This window comes from Chelonia mydas, chromosome 6 (genome assembly GCF_015237465.2).
Source record: "Chelonia mydas isolate rCheMyd1 chromosome 6, rCheMyd1.pri.v2, whole genome shotgun sequence".
Taxonomy (NCBI): Eukaryota; Metazoa; Chordata; order Testudines; family Cheloniidae; genus Chelonia; species Chelonia mydas.
This window is the reverse complement of record NC_051246.2, coordinates 59,715,326-59,736,247: the sequence shown is the minus strand read 5'-3', so window position 1 is coordinate 59,736,247 and position 20,922 is coordinate 59,715,326. Positions and strand designations below refer to the sequence as shown.

The following is a 20,922-nucleotide window of genomic DNA, read 5'->3' as shown; positions in this document are numbered from 1 at the left end:
TTCATAGCATTAGTTCATGAATTTCTAGAGCTTTGCTGTTTGAATGCAAGAATTTAATCTATCCTAACAAAATCAGAAAGTTTCAGATACAGTATTTTAGAGAAGAGGTGAAGGGAGAAACATCTTGTTTTCTTTCCAGTGGTAAGATGATGTTCAGGGTCTCCCCAGATTCTCTGGCTGCTCTTCATGCACACAGACCTCTTCATTCTTTCCCAGTAATTGCTCCTTGAGACTCAATGAAACGTCCATGAAGCCAGAGAAAAAGTGATAGCATATCAGCAAACAAGGTATGAGTCATTATCATCTGCCATCACTCAAGCACATGAATGTGAACATTGGCACAAACCTAGACATTAAATGCAGTGATGACACTGACTCAGAGGGTGCAGGAGTTAACCAGCAATATAGTCATCATACCCTCTACACACTGAGCTTTGAGTGCACTCTGCAATAATGAGATTCTTCATGCTTTAGACAAATCTGGCAGTAGAAGGCCTGAGGCCCCACATCAATTCAGCCTGTGTCAATGGCTAAAAATGACAAACCTGTCTAGCTTTAAATTCCATCAACAAGAATTGCACAGAGTTTAAAGTTTATTATACCTTTTATCATTCAAACCCCAGTGACAAAGTGGAACAACATAAAATAGAGAGAGATGGAGAAGAATTTTTTTTCCCCCACTGGAAAAAAAAAAAAAAAAGCAAACAGCTCTTCCCCCACCCGTCCCCATAACATCTCTACATGAAATGAATCACAAAAGAGATCAATGACCCAAAACAAGTCAGAATGAAAATGAAAAGGGACGGAAAAAGGAAAAACAAAAACAGGTAGGTTCAGATGATCATTTCCATCAACTACATCATGTGAACAAAGGTCTCTTTCAAAAACATAGGTACAGTAGAACCTCAAGGAGTTATGAGCACCAGAGTTATGAACTGACCACTCAACCACACACCCCATTTGGAACTGAAAGTATGCAATCAGGCAGCAGCAGACCCCCCTCCCCGCCCCCCCAAAAAAGCAAGTACAGTACAGCACAGTGCTAAACATAAACTACTAACAAAAATAAAGGGAACGTTTAAATAAAAAGATTTGACAAGGTAAGCAGACTGTTTCTGTCCTTGTTTCATTTAAATTAAGATAAAAGCAGCTTTTTAATTCTGCATAGTAAATTTCAAAGCTGTATTAAATCAATGTTCACTTGTAAACTTTTGAAAGAACACTGATAACGTTCTGTTCAGAGTTATAAACAATCTCCATTCCAGAGATAATTCATAATTCTGAGGTTCTACTGTATTGTATCACGCAAAAGTAAATGAAAACTGATCTCTGGGAGTAGTGGGAGAGAAGAAATGAAGGGTGAAATTCTGGCCCTATTAAAATCAATGGAAGTTTTGCCAACAACTTCCATGAGCCAGAATTTCACCCAAAGAGAAGAGAAACCCATTTTACATTTATCAACATACCTGTTAATTTTTTTTCTTAATGGTAGAAACAAGTTCTGGCTTAGATAAGGTTATCTTCTGTTTCATCTAAACACATTAAAGACTGAAACATCTGTAATGGAACTGAAAACCAACTTTGTTTTTAGTGCTTAAATGACGAAAGCTGAAGATGGAGAACATTTAGCCATGATCTGCTTAGTGGGTGCAAATGAATACATATTTCAAACTTTTAAAAAATTGCTTGTATTAGATTCCATGTTGGCAACAAGAATTATGGAAAGGGGGATCTAATTCAACATTTTTGGATACATTGGAACACATTCTAAAAGTCAGAGTACTTGAGTCCCACCCACAAGTTCTGAAGAACAGTATTGATACAATTATTAATTTATGAAGCACCAGAATTTTACACAGCTCTTCACTATTTGGGACAGGGACTGCATCTGTGACTTTCTGTCTTTATTTGGAAAATGACTAGGACATTTTCAGTGCTACTGCAATCTAGACAAAAGAGGCCAATGATCTCTGCCCTAAGCTGCTTTCACGCTAACTTGGATATCTTGAGAGGTCCTCTCAAGAACAGTTCCCCAATCCCAGTTCCACACTTCCTTGCAGTAACTAGAAAGTTTTTTAAATGTTATTCGCCACACCTAATGTTTCTGGAAATTGGTTCATTTGTTCCAACAAGCAAAAGGGTTTTTAAGATTTAAAACCATTTCCCTACCTGTCTGCAGCCTTGCAGCACTCAGATGTTACGTGAGAACTAACATTAAAACTGACTATTCTTTTTGAAAGTCTCATTACTTTTTGAAATTTGCATGGACATGGTGTAAATGGAGAAAAGCCTTTAATTCCATTAAGAAAAGGAGTACTTGTGGCACCTTAGAGACTAACCAATTTATCTGAGCATAAGCTTTCGTGAGCTACAGCTTACTTCATCCGATGAAGTGAGCTGTAGCTCACGAAAGCTTATGCTCAAATAAATTGGTTAGTCTCTAAGGTGCCACAAGTACTCCTTTTCTTTTTGCGAATACAGACTAACATGGCTGTTACTCTGAAACCTTTAATTCCATTGATCATCAAATCCCATTGACTTACTTGGGGACCTTCGCAGGGTCAGGTAGAGCTGTTTCTAGCTTTCTGACTGAATCTAAAGCATTGTTGTGAGCAATTGTTCCTCTGCCCTGAAGTTCTTCCCCTGCAGGGTGCACAGCTATCTATACTTTGACCTCTCTTGTTTAGTGTGTACCCAAGGCTGCAGGGAAGGGTAGTGAGGAGATATGGGCTGTGATGAAATCAGCATGCTGATTTCACCCAGCTTTACACCTCTATTTCTGACATGGCTGGAGCAGAGAACAAATTACCATGTCTAGAACTGTCTGGTTACAACCACGTGCAAACGAGATGGGAAATAAAACGGACGGGTTGGGGAAAGCCACCAGAAGAGCTAAAGGAACTTATAACAGAAACCCTGATATAGGGAGACTGATCATCATATGTATCAAAAGGTGAGCTACTTGTATGAGATATTGAAACCTAGTTATGGATGAAAATGCTTATCTACAAGGAAACAATCCAGCTTCTATTTTATACATAAAATTCCAGTTTCCAAAAGAATCAGCTTCTTGCTTTATATTCCAAAAACCCAGTGGTATGGGATTCTTGCAAAATCCTTTACAAAGTGACTCAAAATTTCATTTTACTGAGCAGAGTTGACAAGCAGCATACAGTGAAACAAGTTAAAACCACAAATTCCATAAACTGGTACAATCCAGTGGCTCCTAAATCTACTGCAACATACACGATGGGTAAACTATCCATTTCTTTCTCCTTGTCAGAACAGATGAGCAAAAAAAAACCCCTACCACTAATATTCCCTATTATTTCTGCACAGAATTCCCTGTTCTCCTTATACTGACTCGGTCATAGCTTCCCTGTGGTGATGCTTTATGGCCTGTGTGAAATTAAAAGCAGGAAGCCTAATGGGTCTTGTTAAAGATTAAACAGGCATAGTGTCACCTAGTGCAAATTAAACTTAACATCTCAGGTTGCTCGTGTCAATTTTCTCAAACACAGGGAAAAAGGTAATTGTCAATTAATGAGACCATCGACTAAGGGTGGTAGAAATCTATAACATGGAACAATCTGGAGCTATATAATCTCAATCAGCATCCTATAATGGAAAGGCTTTCCGACAGATACACAGAGTAATTGGCTGTTCCCATGTGGCCCGTCCTCTAAGCTATACAATAGTCCAATTAAAATGTAACATTGGCAGCAGCACAATTATTTGGTTTCTATATCACAAGTCAATGTCTGTTGAATCAAAAGTTGAAAATACTAAAGACGCGTGCATGGAATAGTAAAATGTGGATTGCCGCCCTGGGATCAACTTGAGCATCAGACACAACAGTCAAATGCACCTTAATAATGAAACATATCTAATCCTCCACATTCACACACAGCATATGTAATACACCACAGTATTCACATCTCTTGGGCTCTGCATGGAAACCCAGGTTGCTTATCATATAGAAATTCTTTTTTCCAATCTTGGGGGTAGTTCCCCTGAATACTTTTTAATGTCATTCACAGATAAGCTGAGAAAACACTGGTTTGAGACCAACCTTCCCCTGTTATTCCAAAACATGACAAAGTTAAAAACCTAGTCATTCAGTCTGAAAGCAAGAATTAAATAATCAAGTAGATCTGTAAGGTTCTGTCCGAGAAAAGTATTGGAACATGTGTATGTTAACATGTTATGTTCAAGCTTCTTTCCATTCCCTTGGATTTGCTCTCATCAAGCACACTAAGGAAAGAGGTGGAGAATGAAGAAGTGTAGACAATACGAGCAAAGGATTGACATGGGGATGCCAAATGCAACTATTGTTGTCAAAATGGTCCCAGTAGATTAAGGTCTTCAAGGTACTCCGCTACCATTTTGATGGGTGTAAGATAAGGACCTGAACAGAAATCACAAGGTGCTGCAAGAAACACTTTCCAGCTTTGACCCATGAGGTCGCATCTCATCAGATAGAATGATCTGCTGAAAGAAAATGAGTTACCTTGACCCACATTTCCTTCCTTGATGCTGAACCTCCACAGTTAAGTTAGGATAAATCAGGTTTAAAAGACAGGTTTCAGATTTTCGAAAGGGAAAAATAATTTTACCGTATCAGACTTTTGTTTTACTTTATATATTTTTTTAAACAGTCCAACAGCTAGTAAGGAACAGAGTCGAACATTTTCTATCATGAGGCAGAGATAATATTTTGTTCCCACAAACTGCTAATGACATAGCAACTCAAATGTCTACGATGAAAGCCAGTAAAGTTGTAAACATGTCTGAGTATTACATGGTTGCTTATAGGGCCAGATGGAATGTCTTCTCTTAGCCATCTTGGAAATGTTTTACATTCTTTGTACAGAGACTTTCCAGAGAGCCCATATGATCTTTAACATGGAAATTCATCATACAGTCCATCGGTCGGAAAACACAGTTAGGTAGCCAACACATAGTTTTTATGTTCACACTGAAGGTATGGAGACTGCTGGACATATTAATGTGGTACATCTGACTAAAAAAAAACAGAATCTGGAAATTATAGTCATATGCTCTTCGAAACAAAGCTAAGGGGTCCTCCTTGAAGCTCTAAAATTCTGACTTGATTCTTGTAGAAAGAACATATTTGAGAGACAGGCAGTTTTCTTTAAGACTAGTGCTACCATGCCAGTCATCTACATGAATGAGGTCTATCAGTTTCTTCCTCCATGGAGCATTATATAAGTTCTCCATTGACTCCCTAATGAAAGGGCTGGAGAAAAGTTTCCACAGTTTTGAACAATATTTCACTTAAACACTAGGCACTAATTTAACAGAAGGCAATATAGATATTCACTATTTATTTTCTCTCGTTCTTGGTGAAGACAGATCTCTGTTTGAGAGTCCATCAGCTCCTACATTTTATCCCTAAACTGAAGTCCATTCTGTTTGAGACTTCACAGTTGGGTTGCTGTGAAAAGGATGATCCTAGTGCACAGCAGAATGAGCAGCAAATTACAGGCAAAACAGATGAACTCTGTTGAAACAAAGATACTGTTTGCAAGCAAATATAATACTTAAAAACAAGTCAGCTTTTATTTTGTATCTATGTACCCCAGAATTTTCCCAAGGAACCAGTAGCTCCATAACAGTATCTTGCAATCTAACTTCAAGCACTGTTGTGGGTTATGCACAAATCAATAGGTCAAAATTATCTCCCCGATATGAGTTATTACACTTTACAGAAGTTTGCCTCTGTGGTTTGATGGAGCCTTGACCAACGAAGGCATCCTAATCTATTCCAGTCCAGTCAGGTCCTTATACTACATCCATCTCCATGGTAAGTGTGTACGCCATTATATTTTCTGTTGGGTTGCCGATAGATCCAGCATTGAAGATTATACTGTAGTTTGAATGCTATGCTGGCCAACGAAAACACAAGTCTGTCCACTTAGGATATATTTGTTTTAGAAAACAGATAAAGGCAGATCTTGGATTCAGATTCCATTAGAATTTCTGAGTAATAATCTAGGGGAGAAGAGAATTAGTATACCTAATTGAAAGCTAAATGCTACACTGCCTTTATTTTAAAGAAAAGCCAACGCAAAAAGTCATTTTAGAAGGCAAGCTGTAAAGCAATACTGAGTAATTTGATCTCTAAATGTCTGCATTTCATTCTACTTTATATCATTTGCATTCTTTAAATACCCCATTCCAGCTACCAAATATTTTTAAAATAAGAGGAATGATTTCTCAGGCAAGTTGGGTTTTTTTTGGTTTTTGTTTGTTTTTAAACTGGTGATTTCTCTTTTAATACATTCCAGTTTAGGACAGTGGGTCCAGCTCTGTAAGTGGCAGGTGAACTTGCTAACAGATGCCAAGCAAACAGAGGTACAGAGACGGCTTATGGAAAAGGGTTCTCTGAATTTCCAGTACTGCAAGAGTTAATGGAAAGAAAGGAATTTGACAGATAGTTCAATGACATACAGATGCAGCTCTGACCCAACCCATCACCCTGAAATTTCTGCATGGAGAGCTGTAAAAGGGAGTCCTCACTTCACTGACTCAGATGTCAGTTTCCAACAATCTCGTGAAATACACAGGTGGGGCAGACTAAAGAGGAGTTTGGATATAGCAAATCTTGGCAACTAGGTTGGGTACCAGTGCCATTTGGACACCTGGATCTTGTAGGACTAGATATTTAGCCAACGTGGCAGAAATGACCCAGAAACATTTCGGCTATTAAAAATAAATAAATAAATAAACAAACAGGTCTGATACGCTCACTTTTAAAAAATATATATCTTTGGGAGACTGAGCCACCAGTGAACACTTGGGTTTTACTGCTGTGCTTAGTTTTTGAAAATCAAATAGATTTTTCTTTTCCCTTTAATGAAAAATAGCATCAGATTATTACTTACAGTCTTGAAAGAGCCAGCAGATACTCCAGATGCCCGGATATTTGATGATGCAGAAATACCTAAGAAATACAGGCAAAAAAAACCAAACCAAAACAAAAAAAAAACTGAGGAATAAATATTGTGTTTAGTGAGGATTTAAAATTCCCAAGGTGATTTCAAAAGATCATTTAGGGCTTTTGAGAAGCAATAGGATGGGAGGGGTGTCAACATCCCATTAACAATACATTCATTATCCATGTCAGATGGAAAACACTACAGAGCTTGGTGTCTCATTAATATGAGTGTCACTCATTTGTTTACAAATAGAATTTCACCCTTGGAACAGAACTCTGAATTTTAAGCACTGGGAGCGTCAGTATGTTGGACACTGTCACACAGGCTATAACAGTTTTAACGCACAAGCTCAGCAACAGCACAGCAGTATTGCAGAGATAGGCTGAAGAGCTGTGTTTGAATAGCAGCGTGAAACTGTTTCATTAAGGCCTTTTTTAAAGAATTATCGAATTATTAAATTTAGTGTCAAGCTTGAAATTAAATACCCCAATGAATTAAATATATTAAAGACAAGAAAATCACTATAGTACCTGGCATTACATCTCTCGGCTGTACAGTGAACTCCCTATAGATGGAAGAGAAAAATCAATGCAAACTGGATCAGTTCTGGTCTAGCAACAAGGGACTGAAGCTGGTGAGAATGATGGTAAGTCCAGCAATTATTCTTGTGCTGGATTTACAGCAGCCATCACCAGAGGAAGAAAGAGAAAAGGAAAAAGAAAAGAAAAAAAAGAAGAAGAGTGGCAGGTATTAGAGGCAATTGTTCTGCAGGAAAGGGTGATACATTTTCTGTGATGGCTATCATTTTGCCTCTTTGGATTCATTCTTTTTGGCTGTTGTACCACCAAAAGAACTCATCTGTTGCAAAGTCTACCATTTCTATGGTTTCCTAGTTGATTAAAAACTTCACAGATCCTATAACAGACAGTAACATTTGCTGGACTTGCTGGGGGTCAAGTGCAAATGGTTATGAAAGCAAAGGGTCAGTGGCAAACTGTTTTTGAGGGGGAGGAGGGAGCAGACCATTAAAAAAAACTGTTAGAAATCCATGAGTGACAAATGAAATTATGTGAAGGAATGAAGTCATCTTATCCTGACTAGCACTCTGGCTCCCCACCTGCATATGCTGATCTTTTATGATGAAATCATCAATGAATATCCAAGACCCCGCATACTCCATAGCAAGCAAATTCTAAATTCTGCAGCAGGATTCTTGAATTCTGTAGAGCTCAGGTAGAAGTGCAGTGGCAGCCTCATTTAAATTAATAAATGTTCATGTTTTAATTAAATAAAAACCTCCAATATAGACAGAGCAGATGCTCCATCTTATTTATTATGATATTAAATTCAACCTATTCTATCCTGTCCCCACATTCAGTTTTCATTGTGCTAGAGATTTTTCTACTGACAGTGCACAGCTGCATAGTCCAAGTTGTCAGGGGGAAGCTGGAGGCTTTGGCAGTTGAGCAGAGGGATTGTTGGGACTTTTGACACTCAAGCAGACAGGAGAGGTAGTTTTGGGTTTGAGATATACGCATACACTAGATGTTTCTGCTAAAATGTTCAGTAACAACATAGTTAATGATGATATTTTTAATCACAATCATTAGGGTCCAGAGTTATCACCCTACTGAGATGAAGAGAGCAGGTCGGAGCCTGTTTCAGGCTGTCTGGAGATTTGAGCAGATGTCACTGCATCAACAGACAGTTCACATTTTTCTTTGCAACCACAAGAGCTAGAAACAAATGTTTTGTCTAGATCCCACATAAGAAGATGAAATAATCCTTATACTGGATAATTCTGAACTAGCCTGCCATAGGGGAATCACGCTTATTATGGAGGTGCCTAAGGGCCAATCAAGAATGGGGCCCCACTGGGCTAGGCACTGTACAAAACACAGAGTAGTAGATGATCCTTGACTTAAATTGTTTCCCATAACCCCAAGCAGTAAGTGGTTGGTTTGTGATTTGAGGATTAAAGGGCTTATAAACCCTTAGGATTTCCAGCTGTGGATGTTCTCATGCCCCTTGACCCCATTTCTAATCTTTTTGAGTCCTGATAAGCTCTCCATTCTTCCCAATGATATCTTGAGACAGCAAGTTCCACAAGTTAATTTGGCATTTTGTTAAATATATGTATAGAGACGGCATTGTAACTAAGGCAGTTCCCCCTTGTGGCCCTTCTGAGCACCGCTCACCCAGCTGTGGGTCTCTACTGGAATGTCTCTGTCCCAGTGAGATGCAGTATGGTGGTGTTTTGGCCCTCTGGACACCCTCAGTCCTACTCCTGTTGGGGCATTTAAGGTTCAAATGTAATCAGAAATAAACACAAACACCTCAAAACCAGGGCTGCCCATAAACCTTCGGTGGGGCCTGTCCCTTCTCTTCAGGGCTTGTTTTCAAAACAGCCTGTGCTTCTGCCACTTCTGTTCCCAAGATATGTTCATTCCTTCCAGGACGGTTTGTCCAGCTGGCAGGTGAGCTCCGTCTCAGGGCTGCAACCAGGTTTCTTTCCCGCCAAGAGAAACAGAGCTCTATCCTCCTTCCTGGTCTGCTCTGGACTAAGCTAGGCCCTATACTTTCACCTCCCCTCTTCACACCTGACACTGGCTGCAGGTGTAGTTGGGCAGGGCCAACTGGGTCCACAGGCTTTTCCTAATCCTATCATTGCCAATGGGGAGCCTATCAGCTTCCTTAACCCCATTATTGCAGGCATGGGGGCCTCTCTGCCCCATCACAGGCATAAACAGTCAGATGAGTCAGAACTATTTTTGCTACATGAATTTTCTTCAATTAAACTGGCTACATCATATTTTAGAAAAAAAAGACTGCAATTGCTTTTAGTTGTGCAAAGACTGATCCTCAGAAGATGGAAAGGCTCTTTAGAAAATGGTATCTTGACATGGCAGAAATTGCTTCATATGACCATCCTGTTTTTGAGAGTAATGACAAACTTGAAGAACTTCATGCAATAGTGAAGACTCTCTCATCTAAAGGAGAGCACAGATGTGCAAGAAGGCCTATTTTGTTGCTACGGAGGTGTTGCAGGGTGTGCGTGTGTGTGTGTATATATAAGTGTTTGCTTGTTTTTCATTGCCTATCTGTATTTTGTTTTAAAATCAATGACTTAGAAAAAGAGAAAATTGCTGTTTGACTTTTTTATTACTGTAATCTCTTTGTACATTTGAGAAAATATAAACCAGCAAAGGGGACGCATGTCTCAGTTTCACACAATTCAGTGACCTTCCTCCTATCCCCACTGGTACACATATATCATGTTCGTGTTAAGAGTGCAAGACTGAAAAGGAAAATATTTCTCTAACTCTGTGGTTGATGGCACTCTGCTCCTGTCAATGTGGCAAATGAAGTCTACCACAGCGTACTCATCTGTACTGCCAGAGAAATTACTCCTGCCTGTCAGTCAAGGAATGGAAGAGAGATGAAACCCATTTCCATGATGAATAAATCAGAGGTAATTAAGGTCAGGATGTCTTCATGTGTGCTGGGACAGAAGTTCATTTAATGTTATTACATTCCGGCTGAACTCATGACCAGGGTCAGTTTACCTTTCTCTTCCCTCCCCTTGTCCCCAACCCCCACCCTCACCCGCAGCCATTCAGCTTTACAGATATTTACTACTTTATGTTTTGAGAGCAGTTTTTCTTCTTTGGGGTGGGGTAACTTAAAGGGAAGCAAAGTCTTAAATCCAAAAGAGCAGTAGCGCCTGTTACAAAACAGAAGACAGATTTTAGTACTATAAATGGAAAACCTTTTTTAACAGGAGTGTGAAATTCATGGGTGCCCAAACTGCTTGGCCTGCGAGAAGCCCAACAAGGGACTCTATTGATGGTTGTGTCTGAAGCAATGAAAACCTGAAAGGACGTACCTGACGACAATGTTTAGAAACAGAAGCAGTGTCCAGAGCTGGAGTTGCTCTGCAATTGAATGACTGACCCTTCTACTACTTGTCTGTTACAATTGGGCAAACACATCCTAGGTATTCCAAGCGAGGCTGAAGACTCCATTTTCCTGTCAGCTCTTTGCTACACTGAAAACTGGAATAATGAGTAAAGAGACAAGATAACACAGCAGGGGTCAGCATTTTTGATTGAGGGCTTTGTTCAGCACAAACTGGGGTGGTGGTGATGGGGGCGGGGAAGGAGGTCTTCCTCTCCAAACCAATTGATGGTCTCAGAGCAAGCCGGACAGCTTTCCTCTAGTAATGGAAATCAGCAAGATCTTCCTCTGGGACTCCCAGCCACACATGCTTTTACAAACTGTAGCCTCCCAGAGTCCCCATTTGACCACATCATTTTCTGAAACACTTGCATACCAGGAGGGGAAATGTAGGGGCTGGCAAAAAGAATTGATTATTTAGCACTAATAATAAAGTTTAGAATACCCTGGGCCTTCACTGCACCTTTTAAAGAGCTGCTGACCAGTCATGAAAGACTGGCTATTGAAAAATAGTTCCACTTGTGTTGTGTATTATATATCTTCTGTATTTCATCTCTCTAGACATAACTCATGATGACATCAACATTAGAACAGGGTTTCTCTCAACAGTTCATTTTCTCCAGCTGCTTTTGCTCCACTCCACTCACATTTCTCTATCTGCGAGAGCACAACTTGTTGCTCTGGAAAGGATCATGCCAGACAGAGGAGTAGAATTTCACTTTTGGAATGAGGAGGTGAACACAGAAGTTTTGTGGATAAGGGAGGGATACAAAAATATATTGTATACAATGCAAGCAGAACTGCTTGCAAAAAGGCCCATTTTTCATTCCTCCATGAGGCATCAGCAGCTCTTTAACAGATTATTCTCCCACTTGCAGCTGTCAGAAGCGTTGACCTTGTTGTTTGAGATCAGCTTGCTGGGCAGGCTCAAAGACCATTCCGCTCACACTATTACAGAGCTGTCAAAACCAAGAAAGCCCCGCTACAGCCATAGGGCCATGCACTACAGCTGTCTACCTCCATAGCGTTTCAGAGTGGTGGGGGGGGGGGGGGGGGGGGGGGGAGAAGAGATAGGCAGCTGCAGCAATGCCCTCTCACATCAGTGCCTTCAGTTCCCACCTGAGACCTAGCAATTGAGGGCACTCAGCTCCTTGCGAGATCAGATTTATGATGATTCACAACTCTGGACAGCATTGTTTTTGTATTTTAAACCTTGCATGTGGTGTTTGAACACAGGCTAGAGGACATATTTTGCTTTATGTTGCTCTGTGGGGGCCTACTGAATTGGCTTGGTGTTGTTTTGTCATAAGTGTGGGACCTAAGTATAGTGTGTGATGTGAAAATGTAACTTAAGGCCACAACTGTTTGTTTCCATGCCTATTAATTAATATCGTGCATTCAACAGTCCCTCATTCTTCAGACATCATCTTATACTCACAACTTCCATTCACTTCCCAAGCACACCCCATTTAATCATGTCCCACATGTGGGTGATAATTTTGGAATGAGCTGTACACCCCAAAACCCTGACATGGGAGAGAGAGAGAGAGAGAGAGAGAGAAAAAAGGAGAGCAGAAACTGAAATTAAGGAGGGAGAGAACTGGGGGGAAAAATCCCTTTGCCACCTTTTCAAATTTTATCTTTGAAATGAATTAATTAGAACATGGAAAAAAGACATTCTGAATATCTTGGAATTTAAACTCAGGGAAGCTGCAAATGTAAGCTCAATGATATAAAAAAATTGCCAATCTATTATTCTAATCATAACTGTCATCACACGTTTAAGCACAGTTTAATACTCTGATTAATGTCTACTTTGGCCCTCTGCAGCCCTCTGCAGGGCTGTCTGCAGTAAGAGCATCGCAAACGAAAATTAAAAAGAGATAGAAGAATGGAAAATTCCCATTACCGGATAGCTTTCCCATCAGAGAGCTCACTATGAACAACACTCTCAGAAAATGTCTGTATCTGCTCTTTAGAACACTAACCCACACAGAACCAAATGGCATTAGCGTGAAGCATTCTACGTGGACAACGCAGTCAGACCCTGCCTTTTGCTGTCCCCAATTTTGTCAAGAGCATCTTGTCTACATTGAACATGTAAAGCAAATATTCCCAGCTATCATTTCTTAATTAGACCAATGAACTGGAAAGTTACAGATGTTAGCTATGGAGAAGGACAAAAAGGAGAATACCCTGAGTCTGAATTGTTCAGACTGTCCCTCCGCTCCTCCACCCGCCACAGAGCACATTTTGTTAATGTTTTTCCCAATCTAGATTTAAATATTAGTTTTATAGAACACATGACCATGCTGGGAAATCACACAGAAGATGGCTGGACTTAGTCCAATGGAAACAAATTACAAAGCCAAGGTCAATCACCTGAGAAAGCTTTGACATCAGATATGGAGTATACCAACTTGGGTTGTGACAGGAAGTGTTGCCCAGCTGATTTTAACTACTGTGGATGTTCAGATATTTAAGGAAATGAGCATGGACCCCCTCAGCCTTGTTCCTCTTTACAAAGGCTATGACTACACTGCAATATAAGCCTGGGCTCAGATTCAGGCTCGAGCCCAACCCCCACTTCTATCTACACCCAATTCTGCCTGACTCTTGCCAGCAAGTCCTTCAGGCCTAGGATCCCCTGGGGGGAGGGGATAAGAGGTTCAAGCCCAAGTCCCATAAGGACTCGGGTGCAAACTCCATTCTTTTGAAGTGTGGACACAGTTTGGGCCCAGGTCCTTCTGCCTCTGCTGGTCCCTCCACCTCTGCAACACAGGCAGACTCCAGCAGGTCCCTGGGATTCAGAACTGTCACGGATCAGTCCAAGAGGAAGTGTTTCCATGATGAATTTATGGTGGACATTCTGGACAGGGCCAACACCAGAAGGAGAAGGATTCACGGCAAGTGGAAAGGCACAGATAGGCTACAGAGCAACAGGACAGAACTGCAATGTGCAAGAAGAGGCATGCAACACAGTTTATGGAGCAGGACCATTGGCTGAAGGAAGAAGATAGAGCACAGCATAAAGACCTGTTTGAGAGGCTGCTTGCACTTCTGGCTGCAAGAGTACCGGCTCCTACTGTACCTGCACCATGTCCTGAGTCTCCTGCACGGTACCATGTGCTGCAGACCAGGAATACTGTGGAAAAATCCATGGTTGGCTGGCCCATGCAACAGTAGCTGGACAGTACAAATGTACCACCTGCAGGCCTTCACCCCTGTGCAGAGGTGCCAAGTGCACCGTAAACATGCAAGAAAGGGAAGGAGAACAGGGGCCCAGGGAACATGCTTCATTAGGGTCTTCATTTCTTGGTATTGGTTAACAGTGTTTGCATTGTTAAATGTTCAGTTTATACACTATTTCATTAATGGTTTTGGTGTTGGTTTATTACTGGTGTTTTGGTGTGCTAATGGCAGCTGGCCTGCCTGGCAATGGTTTAATATATTTTATGTACAATAATACATCCCTGTTCAAAAAAATAAAGGCTTTTATTTTATTAAGAAAGTATTACCATCACTGCATCACATCATATAATGCACATTTCAAATAATAAACAAATACATAAGGGACTACTAAAGTTGTACCCAATTTCTCAATACATTTATTTACATCAATCCATCGTTCGTCACATGCCCCCCTCCCCATTTCATAAGCAGTCATGTTACCAACAAGTACAATACACATCAATCCTCACCTCCAATTCATAAGCCATCCTCTCATCCATAACTAAAATACTTAACTACTCCCCCACTTCACTGCACGATGTTACAGTAAATAAGGTACTCTCATCATTCTACAAACACATTCATAAATATACGAATCTCCCTCTTCTATTGGCCCATGCAAGTGCATAATGTGGGAGCACAGAGCATCCCTGATTTCTATTGCATGGGTGCATCCTGCACCAGGTGTGATAGGTTCACTTTCTGGTTGAGTGTACCAATTTAGCAATCCATTACTGTCATAGGTCCATTCAGGGGGAAATGGCTCACCTTTGGCTTCACAATGACTGTGGTTTGCTGTGCTCACAATAACGTGGACAGCATTGATGGCACTGGAATCCAGAAACGGGTATGTTAACAGCACCAATGGGATTTCACATTCAACCACCATTCTATACCTGCTGAGAGTGTAATTAAACTTTCTTTCATCAGGTCCTCTGAGATCAGGACATGGTTTCATAAACCAAGGCAAAAGTTGTAACTGAAAGGCTGGTTGTTGGTGTTTCTAACCTCACAACATATTTCAGTAACACATATAGTAATACTTCACATTCAATGATAGTACATACAATCCAAACAGGATATTAATGTTCAATAGACCAAGACTTTTAAAATTATATCTCACAAGGCATACTTTGTACAAAAAATATCAAAATCATATCACCATAGCGAATATGGGGGTTCCGTGGTGCTACTTTGACATACAGTGTTTTACAGGTATCCTTTACAGTTTATGTACATGTCCTTGAGGAGGGCAAACTACGGGTATGAGTCCCAGCAATGGCCCCGGAGCACCCCATTCTCTGAAAGCCAGCAATTACTTCAGAGGTATCATTTATGCCCAGCATCTTTGGGTAAATCACACCTGATTGCCTCAGAAAGCTCTGCCACACTTTATGCACAGTTGCCTTTCAACACCAAACTGGTTAGCAACAGACTGGAGCAGTCTGCATTAGCCAGCTTTCAGACAGTGACAGCAACCTCCTTCTGGACCAGTATGGCTATCCTCATACATGCATCATGATGCTGAAGGGTCAGAGAAAGCAGCTTATAAAGCTCCAAAACTGTAGCTTTTTTCATGCAGCAGTTCTGGACCCATGGCAGGTCAACACAGGTCTGCATGTGCTTGTCGCCCTGTGCCAGAAGTGCATGTGTACACAGGATGCATCAACGGCTATACCGAGAGTCATGAGCAGCAGCAGACAGTTTGAGTCTTCTATATCTGTATCGTTAAACTCCTCTTCCCTCCTCTGTTAGGAACCTTCAGTAGGTCAGAAAACACCTCTGAAATGTCCATCAGTATCTCAGATGCTCTGCCCGTTTCCTGAAACAGGAGGAGTGAAAGCCCAAACAAGAGAAGCTCTTCACACGGTGACTCCTCCATGCTGCTGACTCAAAGAACAGCTCAGCAATTTGCACTGGTGGGCTGTACCTTCCTGTACTGTACATGGTGGACAGTCAAGTTTTCCCACACTGCATCACAAACCAAGGGCGAGAGCAGCCACAGCTGGGGAGAGTACTAGGAAGCTTAGCATATGGCATTTTGACTCAGGTCTGCGTACTGCTCTGCGGATACTGGAGCCTGGGTTTGGGGCCCAGGTCCAGAAATTCTTAACTGAAGGTCAACAAAGAATATGGACAATCAAGCCCTGAGCTTACAAACCCAGGATTCACAGATCTGAATCCCACTAACCCAGTGCTTACAGTGCAGTGCAGACATACCCAAAGAGATAAACATGTAACATCTTTAAATAAACCCTGCTCATACAGCCTCTGTTCCATATTCTGTTCTCAGTTCACAAGGACATGGAGCAAACAAATCTGAGGAAGTTAAGTGTAGCTGGATTTGACTTATCACCACATTCTCAATTACCTTCCCAAGTGATGAGGCTTCTATTATTCTCTTATGATGATATACCACAGCCCAATCGATCTCATAGGCAAGACATATTCACTGATATATAGCCATTTCCCTTTTTTAATCACATCCCATTATACCCTACGTATGCCCCTAAATAAATTATTCTCCATGGAAAACATAAGATGTGTCTGTTCTTCAAATCTGAAAAATTATTACAGAGACTCCACTGTAAGACCATGTGAGGTCCACAAGCTTGATAGCTCTGGATCAAGACACTTACAAGCTTCACCGCTAAAGTGCTCTGAATTTTTTCTTATTTGTTATTTAAAGTAAAACACCCACCAAGGTGTTAAATGCAAAAACCTGCAACATTGTAACATAATATCAGGCTATAAAATGCACAGTACAAGCAGCACAGCCAATGATGGTGTTAAATTGGAACCCTACTTTGCATTTCCCAGTGTCCTGATTCTAACAGTATGGTATTAACATTTAGTCAGTACAGGGTGTGATTTTTTTTTGGCATTTAATATAATTAAGTAAGTGGTTCCTTACACATTCTATTCAACTGTAGTCCAATATCTCTCTACATACCAACGGTTGGCCTAACCAAATATGATTATTTTAGACAATAAGACATAATGATGGTGTGTTTGGAGCCAAGAAATGCAGGAACTCTCTGGAAGATGCATATCAGGAAGAAATGCATATCAGGAAGAAACAAGAATGCTAAATGCATATCAGGAAGAAACTAGAAAATAGCCAAAAGTATACAGAGTACAAATAGTAACATTGGTGTTTAACCTTAGCAAGGGTCAATTGCATTTTTTATGATAAAGTTCAACTGCAAGAAAAATGAAACTAGTATGATTCAATATCAGCACTCGTTTCTCTCTTGTAGATTCTTGATAGATACTAACTAGCTATTTTAGTGACAGGTTTACACAGACACATTCTAAACTGCTCATCAGTTGCTCATCCTTTAGAGAGACCACACTTACATGGATTATCTCACAAGCTGCAGTTCACATACTGGTGCTGGAAAGTAATGACAATTCTAAAGGATCAAGTTCTTCTTCCACTTGTAAGCTAATTTCCAACCTGCTGCAATATTGATTTAAGAATCCCAGATCCTGGCCCTTGTTACAGGCCAGAAGCGTCAGGTGTGACCATTTAATCTTTAAATTTCAAGTTAAAATCAGTTTATACAGGGCAAGAAAACAATTCTCACCTCATTTTCTTTTTTGCATGCTCTGCAGAGTACGCAGACATTAATTCAGTACAAAGCAAAATACAAAATTATAAACCATCAAAAAATTTTGCAACAGGAGACAGATAACCCCCATTTTGAGTTTAAGATTTCAGGTAATGATGACTGCAATATTAAGTATGTTAGTCACAGTAAGAGTACACACTCTGGTAGGCAGAGGGGAATATTAAAAACCTCAGCATTAGCTAACACGTCTCTTAGCAAACATACAGAGGCAGGCAAGGTATGGGAAATGGAGTGGATAGGAGAGGACAATTCCAAAACTTTAGGTCAGAGAAGCCCACTAATATGTGTGACAGACCCAGATCAGTGAGGTACAGGAGTCTGGTCCTATTGGGATCCAGGTACAGGAGTCTGGAAGTAGGCATATATACTGGCCACTGGATGAACAGTTTTCTGTTCCCTGAGTGACCAGAGCAGGGGCTGCCCTAGAGCAATCAGGAACCTGCTAGAACCAATTAAGACAGGCAAGCTAATCAAGACACCTGGAGCAAATTAAGAACTTTCTAGAATCAGTTATGGCAGGCAGGCTAATCAGGACACCTGGTTTAAAAAAAAGACCTCCCATCAGTTAGTAGGGGGGCACACCAGGAGCAGGGCCGGCTCCAGGCACCAGCTTTCCAAGCAGGTGCTTGGGGCGGCAGTCCGAATGGGGCGGCAGTCCATGTCCCGCGGCGACAATTTGGCGGCAGCTCCGCTGCTCTTGCGGCGGCAGCAATTCAGCGGCAACTGCTTGGGGCGGCCAAATTGGTAGAGCCGTCCCTGGCCAGGAGCAGGGAGTGAGAAGCCGTGCAGAGTTCAAGCATGATCAGGCTTCAGGAGGAAGATCCTGTTCTGAGGATAAAAAAGGTGCTGGGGGAAGGCCATGGGGAAGTAGCCCAGGGAGTTGTAGCTGTCACGCAGCTGATACGGGGAACATTGTAGACAGCTGCTATCCACAGGGCCCTGGGCTGGAACCCAGTGTAGAGGGTGGGCTCGGGTTTCCCCCATCCTCCTAACTCCTGTTTGGACACAGGAGGAGTTGACTTGTGGTCTGTGAGAAACACCAGAAGGGAAGGTCTAAATTGGAAAGGGATCTGGCCTGTCCCTGACCCACTAGGTGGAACACAGAGACTGCGGGGATTGTTCTCCATTTCCCCCATGCTGGCCAGTGATGAGGTTAGCTGAGTGGAAGGCAGGTTTGAGCCACTAGCAAAAGTGGCCAAACTGAGGGCTGCCGTGAATCTCTGAGGCAAGCAAATCCGCCAATAAGCGCGGGACCCACCAAGGTAGAGGAGGAACTTTGTCACATATGCTTTTAGAGCATCCTCCACACATCATTAGAAAAACATCTTATTCCTATCAGCAGTCAGAGATTCAGAGAAAGCAGAGCTGGATAAAAGCTTTATTACATCGCCATCTACTTGCTAGTGCAAGGTTGCACCCTACATTACATTTTCTAATGCATTGTAGAATCTGTTTTTAAATGTCTCAAGTGATGTTGCTTCCATCTCTTTCTTTGGAAGACTATTCCACAATTCGTGAAATGTTTAGCTAGGAGGGCAAGAGCTAACATTTAACTACCTTTTTTACAAGTCTTTTACAAAAATTTTATTGTTTTGTAAGCGTACTTAACAGTGGGAAAACCAAATGACTTTTCATTACCATTTTTCTCAGTGTTCTTTTTGCCTTGCTGCTATATTACCTTGGATGTGATTTTGTTAGGATTCCACAAGGTGAGGAGAGGTCAGGCAGTATTAGAGACTGCCAATAAAAAGCCAGGGTACTGCAAGAAGTGCTGCAGATGACTCAGAAGGTGGTGTACTTCCCTCCAACTCAAAACCAAAGCTACGCTTTACACTGGTGTCAAAGAGCACCAAAGTGGCAGAGGTATCTTCTTTTAGATAATGCAATAGCGTAGGGAAGAGAGAAAGCCAAGAGGCCCTGGCCACTTGTAGTCACTAACACTTACTTGGCATTTAAACAAAAACAAGGATAATATTAATCCTAGTGTCCAAGATAAATACTAGATCAAGTGATTAAATTCTGCTTCCCTAAAATTAGAATAGGAAGAATAAACTGTTGAGGAGTGTTATTGCTGCAGCTGTTAAACAGTTGTGCTCATTCGTACCAGATGTGGCTGCATTTGAAGAGGTGGATGAAGTGAACCTTGTGCATTTCCATATGCAAAAAATCTTTGTGATGAAAACAATATATATTGCCCTCCCCATACCTTTCACACCTGGGTATCTAAAATTAGGCAACTAAATCCATATTTGGGCATCTAAATAAAAGCCACTTGATTTCTCACAGATGGATAAGTGCCCACAAATTCCACTGAAGTCAATGGGAGCAACAGGTGCTTAGCTTGATTTTTGGACACTGAGCATCTGCTGCTCCTGTTAACTGCAGCAGAACTTGTGAGTGCTTAGGACATGTGAGAAATTAAGTTACTTTTATTTTGGTGCCTAACTTCAGGCTCCAAAGTTTGAAAAAAGTGTGTGTGTGCGCAAATATCTATTATTTGGGATATACATCCCATCTACACATCCAGATTCTACACATCTTAAAGTGCAAAATATAGACTGTCACCTTAATTATGGAATAAGATATGGTCCCATGCCATAACAGACATGACCAGAGGTGTTTTTTTGGGTTTTTTTTGTTTTTTAAAGACTCATTCCCAGAACTGTTTACGAATAACTAGAAAGATGTATTTTCTGTCTAAAGAAGAGAACCCCTGACAGAAGCTCCTACTGGGTCTTCCACTTGAAAATCTTTACATTTCGATGATGCATTCTTCCCACAAATAATGTATGAAGGCAAACCATGAGTATACATGTAAAATAGGCAGAGTATGAACACCTTCAGGGAAAACTAGATACTTATTGATTCACCATATAAGCCTACTGAACGGACAAGAACCACTTATAAGAGGTTACCCCTATTTGTCTAAGTTGCACAAACCTCTTTTCTGGAATAGGTCAAACATTTGAAGTCTTTTTATAGTCTCATTAAAAACCGATGCTGTGCACATATACAACATTTACTGAGACAATGATTTGTGGGACATGGTGTGGGCTGGAGAGAGGGATGCTGAGCAGCCAAAGTAACATCTCATTATACCATATGAGACCGGGAGAAGTAGAAGCAAGAGTAGGGGT

At 41.0% G+C, this 20,922-nt stretch overlaps 1 protein-coding gene across 18 annotated transcripts in view; it reads right to left on the bottom strand.

Moving 5' to 3' along the window:
* LOC102939360 (transmembrane protein 263) overlaps positions 1–20,922 on the bottom strand; it is a 307,551-nt gene that overhangs the window by 231,073 nt on the left and 55,556 nt on the right. For 5 of the 18 annotated variants that reach the window (XM_037900118.2, XM_043549965.1, XM_037900117.2 and 2 more), the window contains 2 exons: positions 7,493–7,527; positions 6,909–7,012 (listed from right to left, as the gene is read on the bottom strand). The exons of 10 other annotated variants lie outside the window; for them this stretch is intronic. In XM_037900118.2, coding sequence (XP_037756046.1) covers positions 6,909–7,012; positions 7,493–7,527 — 139 coding nt within the window. The remainder of the gene's footprint in view (positions 1–6,908; positions 7,013–7,492; positions 7,528–20,922) is intronic. 3 more of the 18 variants (XM_043549966.1, XM_037900119.2, XM_043549969.1) reach the window with 2 other exon arrangements.